At 38.5% G+C, this 19,198-nt stretch overlaps 1 protein-coding gene across 1 annotated transcript; it reads left to right on the forward strand.

Annotated features, from left to right (window-relative positions):
• Positions 1–17,275: 17,275 nt before the first annotated feature.
• Positions 17,276–17,494, forward strand: LOC308657087 (SS18-like protein 2; the record flags this gene model as incomplete). The annotated part of the gene is made up of 1 exon (XM_081308544.1): positions 17,276–17,494. One exon carries the CDS (start codon positions 17,276–17,278, stop codon positions 17,492–17,494), a length of 219 nt encoding a protein of 72 aa, XP_081164670.1.
• Positions 17,495–19,198: the final 1,704 nt, after the last annotated feature.

Genomic DNA, 19,198 nt, shown 5'->3' on the forward strand with positions numbered 1-19,198 from the left:
AGAAATGGCAAACTGGATTCCGATAAGCTAATAAAGGTTCAGGGGGATTTCGCTGTACTTAAAATTTGGGTGAAAAAAAAAAAAGTACTGATTAATACCCAAGGTTCATGAGAGATGACCCATTTAGATCACGGTATTAGCATTTTTTTTAACTTGCTCTAAACCGTGTATCATCCAATATAGTAACACAGATAAAGTTAATACTAAGTGTAGCAATTTTTGCAAATGCTGCACAAATCAGACTGAATTAAATAATACCATTTTTTTTTTAAATGGAAAAAGAAACCAAGTAGGGAAGCAGATTGAGTTCCCCAGGTCTTACTGTCACGCCACGCTCTGCCAGAAGGGGGCGCTCTTGCACGAGTCGCAGGCTTTGAGAGAGGGACCCAAGGATTCCCTCCACTCTTCCAACAACACCTGATTTTGAACTTTCTCCCAGCTTCCCGACAGCGTTTCACCTGCCATTAAAAGAAAGAAAGAAAGAAAAAAAAAATCCTCGCTGTATAAACATAGGTAACTCTAGGTAACTGTAAGAGGATGAAGGGGTGCAGGGTAAGACGGGCTTTGGAGCTGTCTTGATTGAATGACTGATACTGTCATGCGTTGTGTCCTGTTATGTTACATGCATTCTTCCCAGTTCTTCAAAACACACCTGCAAGAGGGATACAGTTATCTTCACTTTGCAGACAAGGACTCTGAGAAGTCCCATCACTTTTGCGAGGTCGATGTGTAAGCTGGGGAGACCTCTGCCTGAACCAGGGCCCTGCACCTCTGCCTCCTGCGCTTCTGCTGTAGCTGCCTTTACCTCCTCACTTGACACCATCATCACCACCATCATTTTATTATCAAATTAATTTGGGCAAAAGCATTACAGATGTATGTGTATGTATGTGTGTGTGTGTGTGTGTGTGTGTGTAACTTGGACACACATTAAGACTATTTTTTTTTTTTGAAGAGTAGTTTTAAGTTCACAGCAAAATCGAGAGGAATTTACAGCGATTTCCTCTAAGCTTCTGCCTTCACAGATGCATGGCCTCCCTCATCTTCAATACCACCCACCAGAGGGGTACCTTTGTTACAGCTGATGAACACACTTTGCCATCTTTATCCCTCAGAACTACTAGTCTGTGTTAGGGTTCACTCTCGGTGCTAGCACCCACCACTGTAGTATCATACAGAGTAGGTTAGCTGCCATAAAAATCCTCTGGGCTCTACCTAATCATAAGCCCCCTCTGCCCAACAACTGGCACCTGTGGATCTTTTTACTATCTCCAGTTGTGCCTTTTCCTGAAGGTCATTGAGCTGGAATCACAGAATGTAGTCTTTTACTTATTTATTTTAATTTAATTTGATTTTTAGTACTAGGGACTGAAAAATCAGGAGTGCTTAACATCAAGCCACATCCCCAGCCCTTTTTATTTAGAAACAGCATTTTGCTGAGTTGCTTAGGGCCTGGCTGAGTTGCTGATGCTGGCTTTGAACTTGTCATCCTCCTGCCTCAGTTGGCCAAGCCGTTGGGATTATAGGCATGCACCACTATACCCGGCAGTATGTAGTATTTTACATTGGCTTCTTCCACTTAATAATAGGTCTTTGGGGCTGGGGATGTGGCTCAAGCGGTAGCGCGCTCGCCTGGCATGCGTGCGGCCCGGGTTCGATCCTCAGCACCACATACAAAGAAAGATGTTGTGCCCGCCGAAAACTAAAAAATAAAAATATTAAAAAAATTCTCTCTCTCTCTCTCTCTCTCTTTAAAAAAAATAATAGGTCTTTAAGGTTCCTGCACATCCTTTTATGCATCATTTATTTTATTTTATTTTTCCTAATTAGTAATACATGACAGCAGAATGAATTTCGTTTCATTATACACAAATGGAGCACAACTTTTAATTTCTCTGGTTGTACATGATGTAGACTGGCACCATTTGTGCAATCATCAATCATACATGTACATAGGATAATGCTGTCCATCTCATTCCACCATCTATCTATCTTTCTTTCTTTCTTTCTTTCTTTCTTTCTTTCTTTCTTTCTGTCCTGGGAATTGAACTCAGGGCACTCAACCACTGAGCCACATCCCCAGCTACATTTTTTATTTTATTTAGAGACAGGGTCTCACTGAGTTGCTTAGCACCTTGCTTTTGCTGAGGCTGTCTTTGAACTTGCTATCCTCCTACCTCAGCCTCCTGAGTTGCTGGAATTACAGGCGGGCACCACTATGCCTGGCTTCCACCATCTTTCTTACCCTCATGCCTGCTCCCCTCTCCTACCCTCCCTTTGCCCAATCAAAGTTCCTCCATTTTTTCCCATGCCCCTCCCCCCATTATGGATCAGTTATCAGAGAGAATGTTTGACCTTTGATTTTTTGGGGATTGGCTTACTTAGCATAAAATCCAACTCCATCCATTTACCTGCAAATGCCACAATTTTATTCTCTTTTAATGCTGATAAATATTCCATTGTGTGTGTGTGTGTGTATATATATATATATATATATATATATATATATATATATATATACACCACATTTTCTTTATCCATTCATCTACTGAAGGGCATCTAGGTTGGTTTCACAGTTTAGCTATTGTGAATTGAGCTGCATATAAACATTGATGTGGTTGTGTCACTGCAGTATGCTGATTTTAAGTCCTTTGGGTATAGATCAAGGAGTGGGATAGCTGGGTCAAATGGTGGTTCCATTCCAAGTTTTCTAAGCAATCTCCATATTGCTTTCCAGATTGGTTGAAATGAAATCTTAGAGTAGTTTTGATTTGCATTTCTCTAATTGCTAGAGATGTTGAATATTTTTCCATATATTTGTTGATCAATTGTATATCTTCTTCTGAGAAGTGTCTGTTCAGTTTCCTAGCCCATTTGTTGATTGGATTATTTGATTTTTGGCATTAAGTTTTTTGAGTTCTTTATATATCTTGGAGATTAATGCTCTATCTGATAGAGCCTGTAGTAAAGATGTTTCCCCATTCTGTAGGCTCTCTCTTCACATTATTGATCATTTCCTTTGCTGAGACTGAGCTTTTAGTTTGAATCCATCCCATTTATTGATTCTTGATTTTATTTCTTTCATTTTAGGAGTCTGGTTCAGGAGGTCAGGACCTAATCTGTCATGATGAAGATTTGGGCCTACTTTTTCTTCTATTAGGCGCAGGGTCTCTGGTCTAATTCCCAGGTCCTTGATACACTTTGAGTTGATTTTTGTGCCTGGTGAGAGAGAAAAATATAATTTCATTTTGCTGCATATGGATTTCCAGTTTTCCCAGCACCATTTGTTAAAGAGGCTATCTTTTCTCCAATGTATGTTTTTAGTGCCTTTGACTAGTGCAAGGTAACTGTATTTATATGGGTTTGTCTCTGTGTCTTCTTTTCTGTACCATTGGTCTACACATCTATTTTGGTGCCAATCCCATGTGGTTTTTGTTATTATAACTCTGTAGTATAGTTTAAGGTCTGGTATTGTGATGCCTCCTGCTTCACTCTTTTTGCTAAAGAGTGCTGTGGCTATTCTGGGTCTCATTTTTCCAGATGAATTTTATGATTGCTTTTTCTATTTCTACAAGGAATGCGGTTGGGATTTTAATTGGAATTGCATTAAATATGTATAATGTGTTAGTATGGCAATATTTTGACAATATTAATTCTTCCTCTCCAAGAACAAGGGGTATCTTTCCATCTTCTAAGATCTGCTTCAATTTCTTTCTTAGTGTTCTATAGTTTTCATTGTATGGGTCTTTCACGTCTTTTGTTAGATGGATTTCCAAGTATTTTATTTTATTTTTTCTTGAAGCTATTGAGAATGGGGTAGTTTTCCTAATTTCTCTTTCAGAGGGTTCATCACTGATGTATAGAAATGCATTTGTTTTATGGGTATTGATTTTATGTCCTGCTACTTTTCATGCATCGTTTCTTTTTAGCACTACATAACATTCCATTGTCTAGAAGCCCAGTTTATTTATGCATTCACCTAAGGACTTGGATTCTCCCAAGTTTTCACAGCTATGAATAAAGCTGCTGTAAACATCTGTGTGCAGGTTTTTGCATGGACATAGGTTTTCATCTTCTTTGGGTCAATGCCAAGGAGTGTGGACTCCTAGGTCATATGGTCGAATGTGTTCAGTTTTGTAAGCAAATGTTTTGCAAAGTGACTGGGCCATTTTGCATCTTCACTAGCCATGAGTGATAATTCTGTTGCTCCCCACCCTCACCAGCATTTGGTGGTGTTGATGTTCTGGATTTCGACCATTCTAATAGGTGTGTGGTGGTATCTCACTGTTATTTTCATCTACATTTCCCTTTTTACAAATGATGTGAAGCATCCTTTCATATGCTTATCTGCCATCTGTAGATCTTCTTTGGTGAGGAATCTATTAAGGTCTTTGACCCACTTTTAAAATAAGTTGTTTCCTTAGGTTCAGTTTTTTTTTTTTTTTTTTTTTTTTTGGTTTTAGGGATTAAACTCAGGGACTCTCAAACACTGAGCCACATCCCCAGCCATTTTAAATATTTTATTTAGATACAGGGTCTCGATGAGTTGCTAAGGGCTTCACTAAATTGCTGAGGCTGGCTTTGAACTCGAAATCCTCCTGCCTCAGCCTCTCCAGCCTCTTGCTGGGATTATAGGTGTGTGTGTTACTGCAACCAGCTCTATTGTTCAGTTTGAACACTCTTTTTTTTTTAGTATTTTTGAAAGTGGCTCTTTATTGAATATGTTTTTTGCAGATACTTTCTCCCAAACTGTGGCTTATTTTTTCATTCTTGTGACAGTGTCTTTTGCAGAAAATTTTAATTTTAATGTTGTCTAGTGTATCAATCCCCCCCCCCCCAATAGATTGTGCCTTTGGTGTTGCAACTAAAAAGTCCTATGTGATTTTCTAGCAATTTCATAGTTTCACATTTTATATTTAGGCCTGAGGTCCATTTTGTATTGATTTTTGTGAAAGGTGTAAAAGTCTGTGTACAGAATCTTTTTTTTTTTTTTTTGGCCTGTGGGTGTCTTGTAGTAAGATGTGTTGAGACGACTATCATGTTCCATTGCATTGTCTTTATGCCTTTGTCAAAAGTTAGTTGACTATATTTATGTGGTCTATTCCTCAGCTCTCTGGTTACTCCCTTGATCTATTTCTTTCTTTTTTTACAATAGCACACTGTCTTGATGATGGGAGTTTAACAATAAATCAAAAGTCAGGTAGTACCTGCTCTCTGACTTTGTTCTTGTCCTTCAACATTGCTGACTATTGTGGGGTTTTGCCTCTCAGATTGTTGATATGTACAAGATAACTTGCTGTATTTTTAAAAGATATTTATTTCTTGGTGTAGATGCACACAACACAATGCCTTTATTTTTATATGGTGCCGAGGATAGAACCTGGGTCCCTCCCATGCTAAGTGAGCGCTCTACCACTGAGCCACAATCCCAGCCCCTTGCTGTATCTTTGTTGCTGTTGTTTTTCCTGAGGATTGAACCCAGGGCTCAGGGCATGCTAGGCAAGTGTTCTACCGCTGAGCTCCATCCCCAGCTCAATTTGTTGGGATTTTGAATGGGATTACACTGAATTTATAGATCAAATTGGGAAGAACTGACAGCTATCTATACTTCCTATCCATCCACATGAAAATATCTCTCCGTTTATTTAGTGTTTTGATTTCTGTCATAAGAATTTTGGAGTTTTCTTTATATAGATCTTGTATGTATTTTGTCAGATGTATACTTAACTATTCCATTTTGGGAGATGCAAGGTAAATGGTATTGGTTTTTAATTTCAAATTTCATTTGTTCATTGCTGATATGCTAGAAAGTGACTTACTCTTAATTTCAGAAGTTTTTTGGTTGATTGTTTTGAATTTTCTGAATGGACAATTATGTCATGTGAACAAAAAAGTTTTATTTATTCATTCCCAATTGGTATACGTTTTCTTTTTTTTTTCTTTTTTGTCTTTCTGCATTAGCTAGGATTTCAAGTATAATGTTGAAAACAAGTGGTAACGGGGACATCCTTGTCTTGTTGGAAAGCTTATGGTTTGCCATCATTAAGTATGGTGTTAGCTGTAGGATTTTGTAGATCTTATTTATTGAGTTGAGGAAGTTCTCTTTTATGCCTAGTTTACTGGTGGTTTTTATTTTTATTTTTTTTATGCATAGGTGTTTGATATTATTAAATAGATTATTTTTGCATCTATTAATATGATCCTGTGATCTTTTCTTTTAGACTTGTCTGTGTGATGGTCTGCATTAACTGATTTTAAAAAAATGGCTAAATCAGACTTGCATACCTGTGATAGATCCTACTTTGTTGTGTTGGGTAATTCTTTTTATACATTGATGGATATGATTTGTTAACGTTTTGTTGAGGATTTTTACACCTATGTTCATGAGAGATATAGGTTTGTAGTTTTCTTATTATGTCTTTGTCTGGCTTGGGTATTAGGGTGATGCTGGCCTCATAAAATGAGTTTAGAAGTCTTCTTTCTTTTTTTTTAATTTAAAATGTTTGGGAGGATTCACAAGTAAAACCTATCTGGTATAATGTCTTCTGTTTTGGAATGTTATTAATTACTGATTCAATTTCTTTTATATATGTTATGTATACTCAGATTGTGTATTTTTTTGTGTTAATTTTGGCAGATTGCATCTTTCTAAGAATTGGTCCATTTAATACTAGACAAAGATGCTAAAAACATATATTGGAGAAAAATAGCTCTTCAACAAATGGTGTTGAAAAAATTGGAAATCTGTATGCAACAAAATAAAACTAAACCCCTATCTCTCACCATGCACAAAATTCAAAGTGGACCAAGGACCTAGGAATTAGATCAGAGACCCTGTGTCTAATAGAAGAAAAAGTAGGCCCAAATCTTCACCACATCAGATTAGGCCCCGACTTCTTTTACAAGACTTCTATAGCTCAAGAAATAATATCAAGAATCAATAAATGGGGAGAATTCAAACTGAAAAGCTTCTTCTCAGCAAAAGAAACAATCGATGAGGTGAAGAGAGAGCCTACATTTTGGGAGTAAATTGTTGCCACAAGCACGTCAGATAGAGCACTAATCTCCAGGATATAGAAAGAACTAAAAAAACCTAACACCAAACAACAACAACAACAACAACAACACAGCCCAATCAGTAAATGGGCTAAGAAGCTGAACAGACACTTCTCAGAAGATAGTATACAATCGATCAATAAATATATGAAAAAATGTTCAACATCTCTAACAATTAGAGAAATGCAAATCAAAATTACTCTAAGATTTCATCTCACAGCAGTAAGAATGGCAATTAACAAGAATACAAGCAACTAATAAGTGTTGGATGTGGAAAAGGTACACTCATACATTGCTGGTGGCACTGAAACTTGGTGCAACCAATCTGGAAAGCAGTATGGAAATTCCTTAGAAAACTTGGAATGGAACCACCATTTGACCCAGCTATCCCACTTCTTGGTCTATACCCAAAGGACTTAAAATCAGCATACTACAGTGACAGCACCAACATCAATGTTTATAGCAGCTCAATTCACAATAGCTAAACTGTGGAATCACCCTAGATGCCCTTCAGTAGATGAATGGATAAAGAAACTGTGGTATATATACACAATGAAGTATTACTCAGCATTAAAAATGAATAAAATTATGGCATTTGCAGGTAAATGGATGCAGTTGGAGTTTATGCTAAGTAAGCCAATCCCCAAAAAAATCAAACAAAGGTCAAACATTCTCTCTGATAACTGATCCATGATGGGGGGAGGGGCATGGGAAAAAATGGAGGAACTTTGATTGGGCAAAGGGGAAGGAGGGCAGGGGGATAAGAAAGATGGTGGAATAAGATGGACATCATTACCCTAAAGTTACATGTATGACTGCACAAATGGTACGACACTGCATCTTATACAACCAGAGAAATGAAAAGTTGTGCTGCAATTGTGTACAGTGAATCAAAATGCATTCTGATGTCATCAATGCCTAATTAGAATAAATAAATTAATTAATCAAAAAATTTGTGAGCATAAAGTTGTGAGCATGTAGTACTCCTTTACTATCTTTTTAACGATCATACACTTTGTAGTGATCTTCCATCTTTCATTTCTGATACTAGTAATTTGTGCCCTCTCCTTTTCTTTCTCAGTCTGGCAAGAGACTTGTTGATTTTATTGATCTTTTCAAATAGCCAGCTTTGAGTTTCATAAATTTTCTGTACTGATTTTCTGCTTTCAATTTTATTGATTTCTAATCTCATTGATTTCTGATTTTTGATGTTTCTTCTGCTTATTTTGCTCTTCTTTTTCTGTTTCTTAAGGTGGAAGCTTAAACCATTGACTTTATATATTTTTCTTTTATTTAATCCTATTGTGGTTTGAGAGCAGATCCTGTATGATTTCTATTTTTTAAAATTGGTTAAGATGTATTTTATAGGCCAGAAAGGAATCTTTCTTGATGAATGTTCCATGTAAGTTTGAGAAAAATATATATTCGGCCTTTGTTGAATGGAGTAGTCTACAGATGTCCATTATTCTTAATTGATTGATAGTATTATAGAATACTACTATGTCCTTTTCTGATTTTCTGTCTGTTAGATCTGTTCATTTCTGACAAAAGGATGTTGCAATCTCCAAACCAGGATGTTGGATTTATCTATGTTTCCTTGCATTACTACCAGTCTTTATCTTATACAATTTGAGACTCTCTGGTTAGGTATAACTATTGTTACGTCTTCTTGAGAAATCAACCTCTTTATCCCTATATGTTCTTCTTTATCCCTGATACCTTTCTTGACTTTGAAGTCTGCTCTGACTGAATGTAACAGAACCTATTTTGCTTTTTTCAATTTGTGTTAGCGTGGTACAGGATGGATTCTTTTTTTTTTTTTTTTTTTAAAGAGAGAGTGAGAGAGGAGAGAGAGTGAGAGAGGAGAGAGAGAGAGAGAGAGAGAGAGAGAGAGAATTTTTAATATTTATTTTTTTAGTTCTCGGCAGACACAACATCTTTGTTGGTATGTGGTGCTGAGGATCGAACCCGGGCCGCACGCATGCCAGGCGAGTGCGCTACCGCTTGAGCCACATCCCCAGCCCCCAGGATGGATTCTTCATTCCCTTACTTTTAAATCTATAAATCTATAATTGCCTTTATGTTTAAAACGTGTTTCTTGTTGCTAGGTGTATGGGTGCATACCTGTAATCCCCAGCTCTGGAGGCTGATGCAGGAGGATCATAAGTTGAAAGCCAGCCTTATCAACTTAGCTAGACCCTGTCTCAAAATGAAAAGAGCTGGGGATGTAGCTCATGGGTTAAGGGCTTCTGGGTTTAACCCCTGCTACAAAAAAAAAAAAGTATTTTTTGTTTAAACATACAATTGAAACTTGTATTTTGATCTATTCTGAAAAATTCATCTTTGGATTGGTGCATTTAGACTATTACTGTTTAAAGTGATTATTGATATGGTTGGATTAATGATATATTTTTTACTGTTTTCTATTAGTTGCTCTTGTTCTTTGTCCCTATTTTTTTATCTTCCACTCTTTTTCTGCCTTTTGGAGTTTTAATTAAGCTTTTTTATAAGATTCCATCTTCTCTATTTTCTTAGCATATTAATAATACTTTTTAATTTAAAAAATTTTAAGTGATTGCCATAGAGTTTGCAACATACATTCACAACTACTCTGAGCTTACTTTCAAATAACACTATACAGCTTCCCAGGTGGTGTGGATACGTTCTAATAACCTAACTCTTTCCTCCCATCCCTTGTATTATTGCGATCATTCATTTCATTTATATATAAGCATATATAAGCATATGTGTAATATATATACATATATCATAAAGCATATATGATTGAATGCAGTGTTGTATTAATATTCGAACAAATTTATATTTTAGGTAAATTAAGAATAATAAAAATAAAAGCTTTTATTTTACCTTCATTTTTTTCCTTCTCTATGTTCTGGCTTTCTGTTTTGTGGATCTGAGTTTCTGACCTATATTACTTTCCTTTCTTCCAAAGAACATGGAACACTTATTGCAAGGAAAGTCTTTTGGCAACAAATTCCCTCAAATTTTGTTCATCTGAGAAAGTCTATTTCTGTTTCACTTTTAAACGATAATTTCACAGGATGCAGAATTCTAGTTGGTGTTTTTTCCTCTCTCAACACTTTAAATATTTCACTCCACTCTCTCGTTGTTTGCACGGTTTCTTTAAAACCTGGGTGTAATTCTTACCTCTGGTCCTCCACGGGTGGTGTGTCTTATTTTCCCTCTGACTTCTTTCAGAACTTTTTTCTTTATCTTTGATTTTCTGAAGTTTGAAAATAATATGCCTCGGTGTCTTTTTTTTTTTTTTTTCCCATTTGTCCAGCTGAGTTCCCTGTACCCTGTGAACTGGTATCTGACATTAATTTGGGGGAAATTCTTAGTCATTATTGTTCCACACATTTCTTCTGTGCCTTTCTCTTTTTGATATTCCCATTATCTACACATTATACCTTCCTAGTTGTCCAATGGCTCTTGAAGATTTTGTCCTGTTTTTTTTTTTTTTTTTTTTTTTTTCCTTTTCGGTCTTTATTCCTTTGGCATTTCAGTTTTAAAGGTTTCTCTTGAGATATCCTCAAGCCCAGACATACACAGCTCTTCTGTGTCTAGTCTACTAGAGAGCCCATCAAAGGCAGGCTTTATTCTGTTACAGTGTTTTGGACTCTAGCATTTCTTTTTGTCTGTCTAGCGTATCCATTAGAGCCTAAGCATCTTTTTTTTTTTTTTTTTTTTTTTTGGTACCTCGTATTAAACCCAGAGGCACTCTACCACTGAGCCACATCCCCAGCCCTTTTTATGTTTTATTTCGAGACAGGGTCTCACTAAATTGCATAGGGCCCTGCTAAGTTGCTAAGGCTGGCTTTGTACTTGCCATCCTCCTGCCTCAGCCTCCTACAAGCATGTGCCACCACCATGCCTGGCTGAGCCTTAGCATCTTAATTATAGTCATTTAAAATTCTCTGATAATTCCAGCATCCTCGCCATGTCTGATTCTGAGAGTTATTGCACTTTTCAAACTGGTTTTTTTTTTTTTTTTTGCCTTGTGATATGTGTTCTAATTTTTTTTCCCCTAATAGCTAGACATGATGTATTGGGTAAAGGTACTGATGTAAACAGACCTTTAGTAATGAGGTGATAAGGTGCTGGGGAGGAAATGCACTCCATTGTCCTGTGAGTAGGTCTCTGTGTTTTAGTAAGCCTGTGACCTGGGCTTTGAACCTTCCACCTGCCTCTTGTCCCCCTGACCTTCAGTGTGACAGGATGGAGGATGGATTTGGGTATTTTCCTTCCCCCAAGGTGGTTAAGTTTTGGTAAAATCCCATCAGGTGAGGTTCTGGTTAACTAGTTTCTGAGGACAGACCTGGTTAAGAACAGAGTGCTTTGGCCTAGCTCAGGTGGCTTCCACTTCTCTTCCCCCCTCCAGAAATGCAGGAGATTTGTTTTCTATATTTACTCTGAGAAGCTAGTTGAACCCCCACAGGTAAAACTCACAGGAGCATGGGGACTCCTCTGTGATGAAGTGCTGGAATTTTAAATTCCCTCACTCGTTCCTACTAAGCCTCCAGCAATCTATCAACCACAGTTCAGCTTCTCCTGCCCTGGCTCTGGTTCCTGAAGGGGTTTGTGCTCCTGAGTTTCTGCTTTGGTGTGTTGTGATTCCCCGAATCTTCCTAATTTGGGGGCCAGCGGTTTGCCTGCAACCTCACTTCTCTGATGAATCTAAGAGGAGCTATTGATTTTTTGATTTGTTCAGCTTTTTACTTATTGTTAGGATGGAGTGGTGGTTTTCACACTCTTTGCATGCTGGACCAGAAGCTAGAATAGTAGTCTAGTCGAAAAATGGTATTTCCTTCCAATTGAACACCACTCCCCCGTCCTCCATGGATCCCCTCAACAAAGAACCTGCCCATCCAGGTTTGCAAGGTTAGTAAGGACCTGTGGGCTCTTTCCAAGGCCCTCTGAGCTGAACAGGAAGGCACAGAGAGACCTCCTTCAGGCAGGCTCCAGCTGCCTGCAGGACCAATTCGTTGTCACCTGTGTAGACCCTTGCTTTTGGCCTGAAGCTCTACTTGCACACCCCACTATGTGGCAGCACCTGGGAAGAAGAAGTAAATAGCTTTTCAAGCTCCCATCTACAGAGTGATATGAAGACCTCAGTATGAACGAGCTTCCCCCAGGACTCACCAAGGTTCCTGGAGCCCAGTGGTTTTGGAGTGAATAAGGGACACTTTTATTAACCGTTGAAGCCTTTCCTCTAGATTGCAAAGTTTCAGAGCAACTGTATTCTGGGATGAACTGGAAAAATACAAAGACAAAATTATTGAATCAAATCAGCAAAGAGTCTAACTGTGTTGGTCATGAGCCTAATTAGGGGGAGAATCCCTTAAAAATTATTTAGCAAAAAAGAGTTGATGTAAAATTTCTTCTCTTTGGTATAAAATTTCTTCTGCTGTTTTCATAGAGCAGATGGTGACACAGGCAAAAGTCAATTTCATATTTTATATTTTCATCAATCTATTATCTAAATACTCTTTAAAAAAATCTCAAACTTTAAAAATTATCTACATATCATATACATGTATGTATACATATATATGAATTATTAGTGTTTAATTTTTCTTCATACTGGCCAGTATTTTCCATTATGCATATTGTATATATTCTATATTATTATATTCTATAATATTCTATATTATACATAATATAATAGTCTACATTATATAATAGAAAATACTGATACCTATGAAGAAGAGCTAAACATCACTAATAATTCCACTACTCCAAAATAATCACAGCTAACATTCTGGTGTGTTCCTTCTAACACATCCTCACACTTACATGATGTATATGAATTTCAATACACATACAGTTTTGTATCATGCTTTTTCCACATAATTTTATGTAGTATTTCTCCATGTCATTAAATATTCTTAAAATTCTAGATGTTCAGTAAAGATAACAACATTCTATTTTATGGGTGTCACATAATTTATTATGGATATCATTCATCATGGTTTCTACTTTTTGATTGTGTAAATAATCTGTAATGGATACCTCTGTATAAAGTTCCTGTAGGCATATATTTGTGACAATTTCCTTATGATCATTCTCTCATTTAAAAAAAATATTTATTTTTTAGTCGTATTGGACACAATATCTTTAATTCATTTATTTTTATGTGGTGCTGAGGATCAAACCCAAGGCCTCACCCATGCTAAGCAAGCACTCTACTGCTGAGCCACAACCCTAGCCCCTCATTCTCTCATTTTTAAACTGCAGCTAGGACCTTTTTTTTTTTTTTTTTTTTTTTTTTGGCCATTACTGGGGATTGAATCCAGGGGCATGCTCTACCACTGCGGTACATGCTCGGCCCTTTTTATGTTTTATTTTGAGATGGGTCTCACTAAGTTGCCCAGGCTGCCCTTGAACTTGATCCTCCTGCCTCAGCCTCTGAATCACTGGGACAGGCCTGCACCACTATGCTTGGCTAGATTTCTAAAACTACTATTTCTAAAATTAAGAAGGTAGTTTTCGAGCAGTCCAGTCTCAGCCACTCGGAAGGGATGGCCAAGGTTTGGATATTGAAAGCCTTTGTTCAGATTTTCCATTTTCCTCTTTGTTTCTTTGGCACTCAAGATTGAACCCAGGGCCTTGCATATTGCAGACAAGTGCTCTATCTCTGAGTTACATCCGCAGCTAGAATTGCCAGTTTTAATTTTTTATTAAGATATTTAACAATTTTAAATTATATAATATGGCATTTTGTTTTTCTGAAGGAGGAAACATGCATCATTCAAAAGAATTAATTGAACACCTACTACGTGTGTGGCTCAGTACAAACTCTGGGGATCCAGTTATGAGCAAAGCAGACAGGTTGATAATCACATATTTATGTTTGCATGTCATATTTTAAAAACCTCTTATGGTCTGTAGAAAGACCCCCCCTTCCCATTTTTGTCTATTTTCTTTGGAACAAATCACATTTATGCTGAGATTAGAAGGAAGTACACATGTAATGCACCTGGCACAGCAGGTCTTCAATAACAATGGTTGCCCTCCACCTTCATATTCCCTTGAAACAGTTTTCATTCATTCATTGCCTGTGCTGAGCCACATAAATCCCCCTGATTTCCAGCATGCACAGCTAGGCTGTGTTCTTCTCCATGATCCCAGAATCTTGGCATCAATTACCACCAGGTTCTAAGTTAAAACCAATAGAACTTGACTTTGAAGGGCCAATAATTTACAGACTTTGGGGTTCAATGTTGAGTTGTGAATCTGAGTGACAGGCATTATGTGAAATGTTCTCTTTGAAAGTTTAATGGAAAATTTGGGGCCATTCAATGTTCCCTTTGCATTTTATACCACTATTGACTCTTTTCCCTCTAGACCTCAGAATCACTTCCTAAACTGGGCATAGAGGCAAACACTTGTGGTCCCAGCTACTTGGGAGGCTGAGATAAGAGAATCACTTGAGCTCAAGAGTTCAAGACCAGCCGGGGAAACATTGTGAGACCCCTGTCTTGAAAAACAAAACAAAGCAAAAAAGGAATAATTTCTTGCTTTGTGATCAACAGCTCATGACCTTGAGATGGCTTTGGTCATTTGGAGAGGATGTAAAACTGGCTAACAGGATGAAAGGATGAATTCCATCTTTATGTGTTGGGCCAATTCTCCTTCCCCACAGAACTCCTGGGGATAAATACGGATTATTTGAGGGAGTAAAATTCTTCTTGTAAATTTTTTTCCTTTTATGTAAGCACTAAAATCATCCATTTTCCCAGAAGGAAGCTTGTCTCTTATGCACATTTTCTTTCAGCATGTATCTGTTGTTAATCCAGTTCCACCGACAGCTTGTCAGGGGCTTATTTTGTGGAAGTTCTAGATGGTCCTAGCAACCCATAACTTCTCGAAGGAATTGTTCTAAAAACCAGAAACTTTAAAAGCTAATCTTCTGGCCTTAATGAAATAAAACAAAGAAATAAACCTGGAGAAGCTAGTAGAACTCTCCAATGGGTTACAGGTAAGGAATATTACCAAACAATCTCCTCTTACCTTCTACACCACACTTAGTTTCTTTTCTTAGTATCTTTTTTTCTCTCTGGATCATTTATAATGTTTAAAAAATCTTATTGGCAGCTCGTTATAATATCATGTTGCCTACAGTAAATCTAACCTAATGTGAAAAAAATTATTGGCTAAGTTTCTTTTATCCACATTAGAGAGTATTTGAAACATTGATCTCTGAGCACCTTTGATAGATCATGGCCACCTGATAACTCTCCCAGGATGGATTTACTGCTAGTCAATGCATGATGAATTGTGTACTTCAGGAGAGCAAGGTTGGGTCCACACATGGTTGTAATGGAAAACGAGGTAGGGGAATTTATATACCTAATTAAAAGGAGCAAACTCTCAAATCCAGACCCATAAATTGGCTTTTAGAGCTCTGACTGCTGAAAGAGTTACAAATCAAAGCAATTTGAGGTGAGAGTTCATTCTTCCTGAATCAGGGGAGCTCAGCCAGCACTTTTAAAAACTGTAAGCTTTCACTTGATATTAATTTCACTTACAATAAGAAATATAAATGTAATCAGAATTATATGACTGTAGATAAATCTGATTTATGAAAGTCTGTCAAAGCAGCTGTAGACTGTAAGAATCAGCACCTGCTATAGCTTGAGATGGAGAATCACAGGATTGTTTATCTAATAAACCCAGGAGTGTATAACATATCCTGGATCATTTAAAATTTTTTTTGTGTTTGGATAAGAAAGTTTTAAAAAGGGAATCTGGAAAAAATATTGGATCACAAACCATTGTAGGTATATGAATTCTCTGGTGTTTTCCACATAGGGCCATAATAAATTAGTTTACCCTGTGATTTTGTTGAAATATTTTGCTGAATTGATGACTGGTGAGCATGTCCTTGTGTGGCTCCGTATTATTATCATCCTGGGTCGTTTGGAGGACCTAACATTGGTTTTTAATCACACCAGCAACATAAACCATCATGGTGGTGTGTATATTTCTTGTTTCATAAGTGCCTTTAAATCTGTAAGTAGCTTGATATCCCATGAGCAATTTGAGCTCCAGGCTCCACGCACGGCCAGGAGGAGAGCTCCCTGAACCTGGGATCAACTGAACTCCAGGCCCCAACACAGTCAGCCCTGGATATCCCTGAGCCTGAGGAAAGCCACCGAGTAGATCATCCTATTGTCTGGAAATGTCAGAAGCTGTGCTGGGGACAAGCGTGGAAGTCACATCTTTCAGGTCTTTGGGACCACGGGGCCCCATTCTTTGTGTGTGAGAGACTTAGAGATTCAGAAGTAGAGAACTTGAATAGGCAAAAATGAAGGAGCGGCAAGATACCTAGAGAGCCCCTGAAAGCATTTCTTTGTTGCAGGCAGGGAGCAAGATCTTTCTCACGCAGTGTCGAGCCTTCAGCTGGGCTCCTTCAAGCCTGACGGATTCTCTGCCAGAGGACAGAAGGATGGCGAGGGGGAGCCAATGGCCGCCCTATCATCAGCTGTGGACTTAGTGCTGTACTAGTTTCTATAAATATTTGACACGTGAGTAGTAAGCAGGGAGCAACGATCGGGTCCGAATTACTCATTTGTTACTCTGTAAATGGAAAATTGAGTGTCTTCGGATGCAGTCAGCTTGAATCAAGTTTGACATATACAATCAGTGGGTGGACACACCGTGGGTGGTGCAGCAAGAGGTTTGGGAGGGCCAGTCTGGAGTGAGAAGACTCCTCTGGAGTCTGGCTGCTTGTTGGGGCACTATCCCCCTGGATTAGTCCTCAAACCTGCCCTGGGCCTGCCAGCTACAGCTCTGGAACCATCCCAATCTCTTCCACAGGCCTTTCTTTTCTTTTTGTACTGCAACTGTACCCAGGGACCACTGTTTGGGATGTGCCAGAGCCTTTTACCAGGTGCCCTGGACAATTCTACTTCCTTATTCTCCCTACTCCAATCTCTCCTATTAATAATCCCACACTCTAGACAGACTTGGGTCTGAATCCAAGTCCTCAAGTTGAAGAAATCTCTTTGAGACTCAGTGGCCTCATCTCTGAAATGTAGAGTGAGCAGCCAGCTTGGGTTGGCCTGGGATCCAGGACTTCAAGTGCTAAAACTGGGAAGACCTCGAGCAAATTGGGAACATAATAAAACAGGAGGTTTGGTTGCACGGTGGGCGTCTTTTTCTGAGGAGGGGTGCAGACCTGGGCATCCCCGTGATGTTGGTGGGCTTTGTACCTGACTGGATGAGGGGCAAGGCAGAAGTCAATCAAGAGAGGATCCAGCAGCTTCTGGAGGAGAATGACCAGCTGACCTGCTGTATGGTGGATTATCAGAACAAGTGTGTCCAGTACCAGCGCGTGTTACATAGACATCTCATTTATTTCGCTACCATCGCAGATGCCAGCCCATTCAGTTCTTCAAAAGCCATGGAATGATCTTTCAGTTGTAAGGAGTAATTGAATGTAATCCATCTCCTATAAAATAGAGACAGGATCTTTACCAACTCACCTGCTTAAAACATGAAACCTCTGTGGTTCTTTTTAAAATGTGAAAATGTGAAGAAAGCTACTAGCTTAACTATATTCTCAATATAAATATTTATTTTAATAATTAATCAGATCTCCCAGAAAGTAGACCCAGGTGTCCTCTTTCCTGAAATGGGAGTGTGTTCGGGTGACAAAGACATCAAGGGCATCTTCAAGACTACTCTTTCGTTTTAGCCTGAAGAGGGAAACTGAGTAGGTACTGGAGGATCAGCAGGAATTGCTGAGACTTCTGCCTGAGCCTTTAAAGACCAAATGGATACAGTGTCTGTGTGTCCCATCCAGTTTGTAAATGTGTTTCCCCTGACCGCCCTTCTCTTTCCTACTTTGAAATAAGGCTTGCTTTTCCACAACAGAACAATATGAAGGTCTAGATGTTTCCATGTAACAGGTGTTATAATTGGTTCCCTCAAAAATTGTAAGGACTTGGGCTGGGGATGTGGCTCAAGCGGTAGCGCGCTCGCCTGGCATGCGTGCGGCCCCGGTTCGATCCTCAGCACCACATACCAACAAAGATGTTGTGTCCGCCGAGAACTAAAAAATAAATATTAAAAATTCTCTCTCTCTCTCTCTCTCTCTCTCTCTCTCTCTCCTCTCTCACTCTCTCTTTAAAAAAAAAATTGTAAGGACTTAATAGCCATAAAGTATGTAACAATACTACTGTTATATGTTGCCGACAAAATTAATAGTGATTCTTTAGTATTATCTAGTGTCACCTGATAATAAATGATGTGTCATTTTCTTTATCACACACAAAAAATAAAAAAAAAACAGGAATAGTAATATCATGGGAAAAGAGATGGGAGAAGAAACATCTCCAAAGAGGGGTCCAAGGAGTTCCCAGAGAGGAAGGGGAACTCGACTCAGGACCAGTGGGGTTCCTGGCATATGTGATGGAAAAGAATTTCAGCACCTATCAGCCAAAGGCACAGACAGGTTTATTTAGGAAGTAGATACACATTCAAGAGAGAATGCAGGTTATCCAGAGAACGAGCAGCCCTTCCTTGTTTGGGGCTCCAGAATTTATAGCAGGTCAGTAGTTAGAGGCTGGACTGAAGTTGGAGCCATGTGATTTTACACCAGTTTTCCCTGCGCCTGTCCATCTCCCTCAGTTTACAAGGGCCCAGGCCAAGGACATGTCGCTCAGGAATTACAATGCTTCCTGATCACTCTTATTCTTCTCAATGCTCATGAGCATTTTCTTTTTTTTTTTTTTTTTTTTTTATAGATAGAGAGAGAGAGAGAGAATTTTTAAATATTTATTTTTTTTTTTAGTTTTTCGGCGGACACAACATCTTTGTTGGTATGTGGTACTGAGGATCGAACCCGGGCCGCACGCATGCCAGGCGAGCGCGCTACCGCTTGAGCCACATCCCCAGCCCCCATGAGCATTTTCTTTGAGACTCATCTCTCTTTTTATTCTAACTCGCTATCTAACACCTTGTTTCTTGTATGGATGAGTTGAAATATTGTTTGAAATATTGAGGATCTGGCAGGGAGTGAGTAGCCAATACATGCTAGCTCCTGCCCTCCTCAGTCAATTCAAGTATTTGTGAAACAAGGTTTGTGGAACACCTCTAGGTACCCCTGTAAGTG

This window comes from Spermophilus citellus, assembly GCF_964194105.1.
Source record: "Spermophilus citellus genome assembly, chromosome: 9".
In the NCBI taxonomy this organism is placed as follows: Eukaryota; Metazoa; Chordata; class Mammalia; order Rodentia; family Sciuridae; genus Spermophilus; species Spermophilus citellus.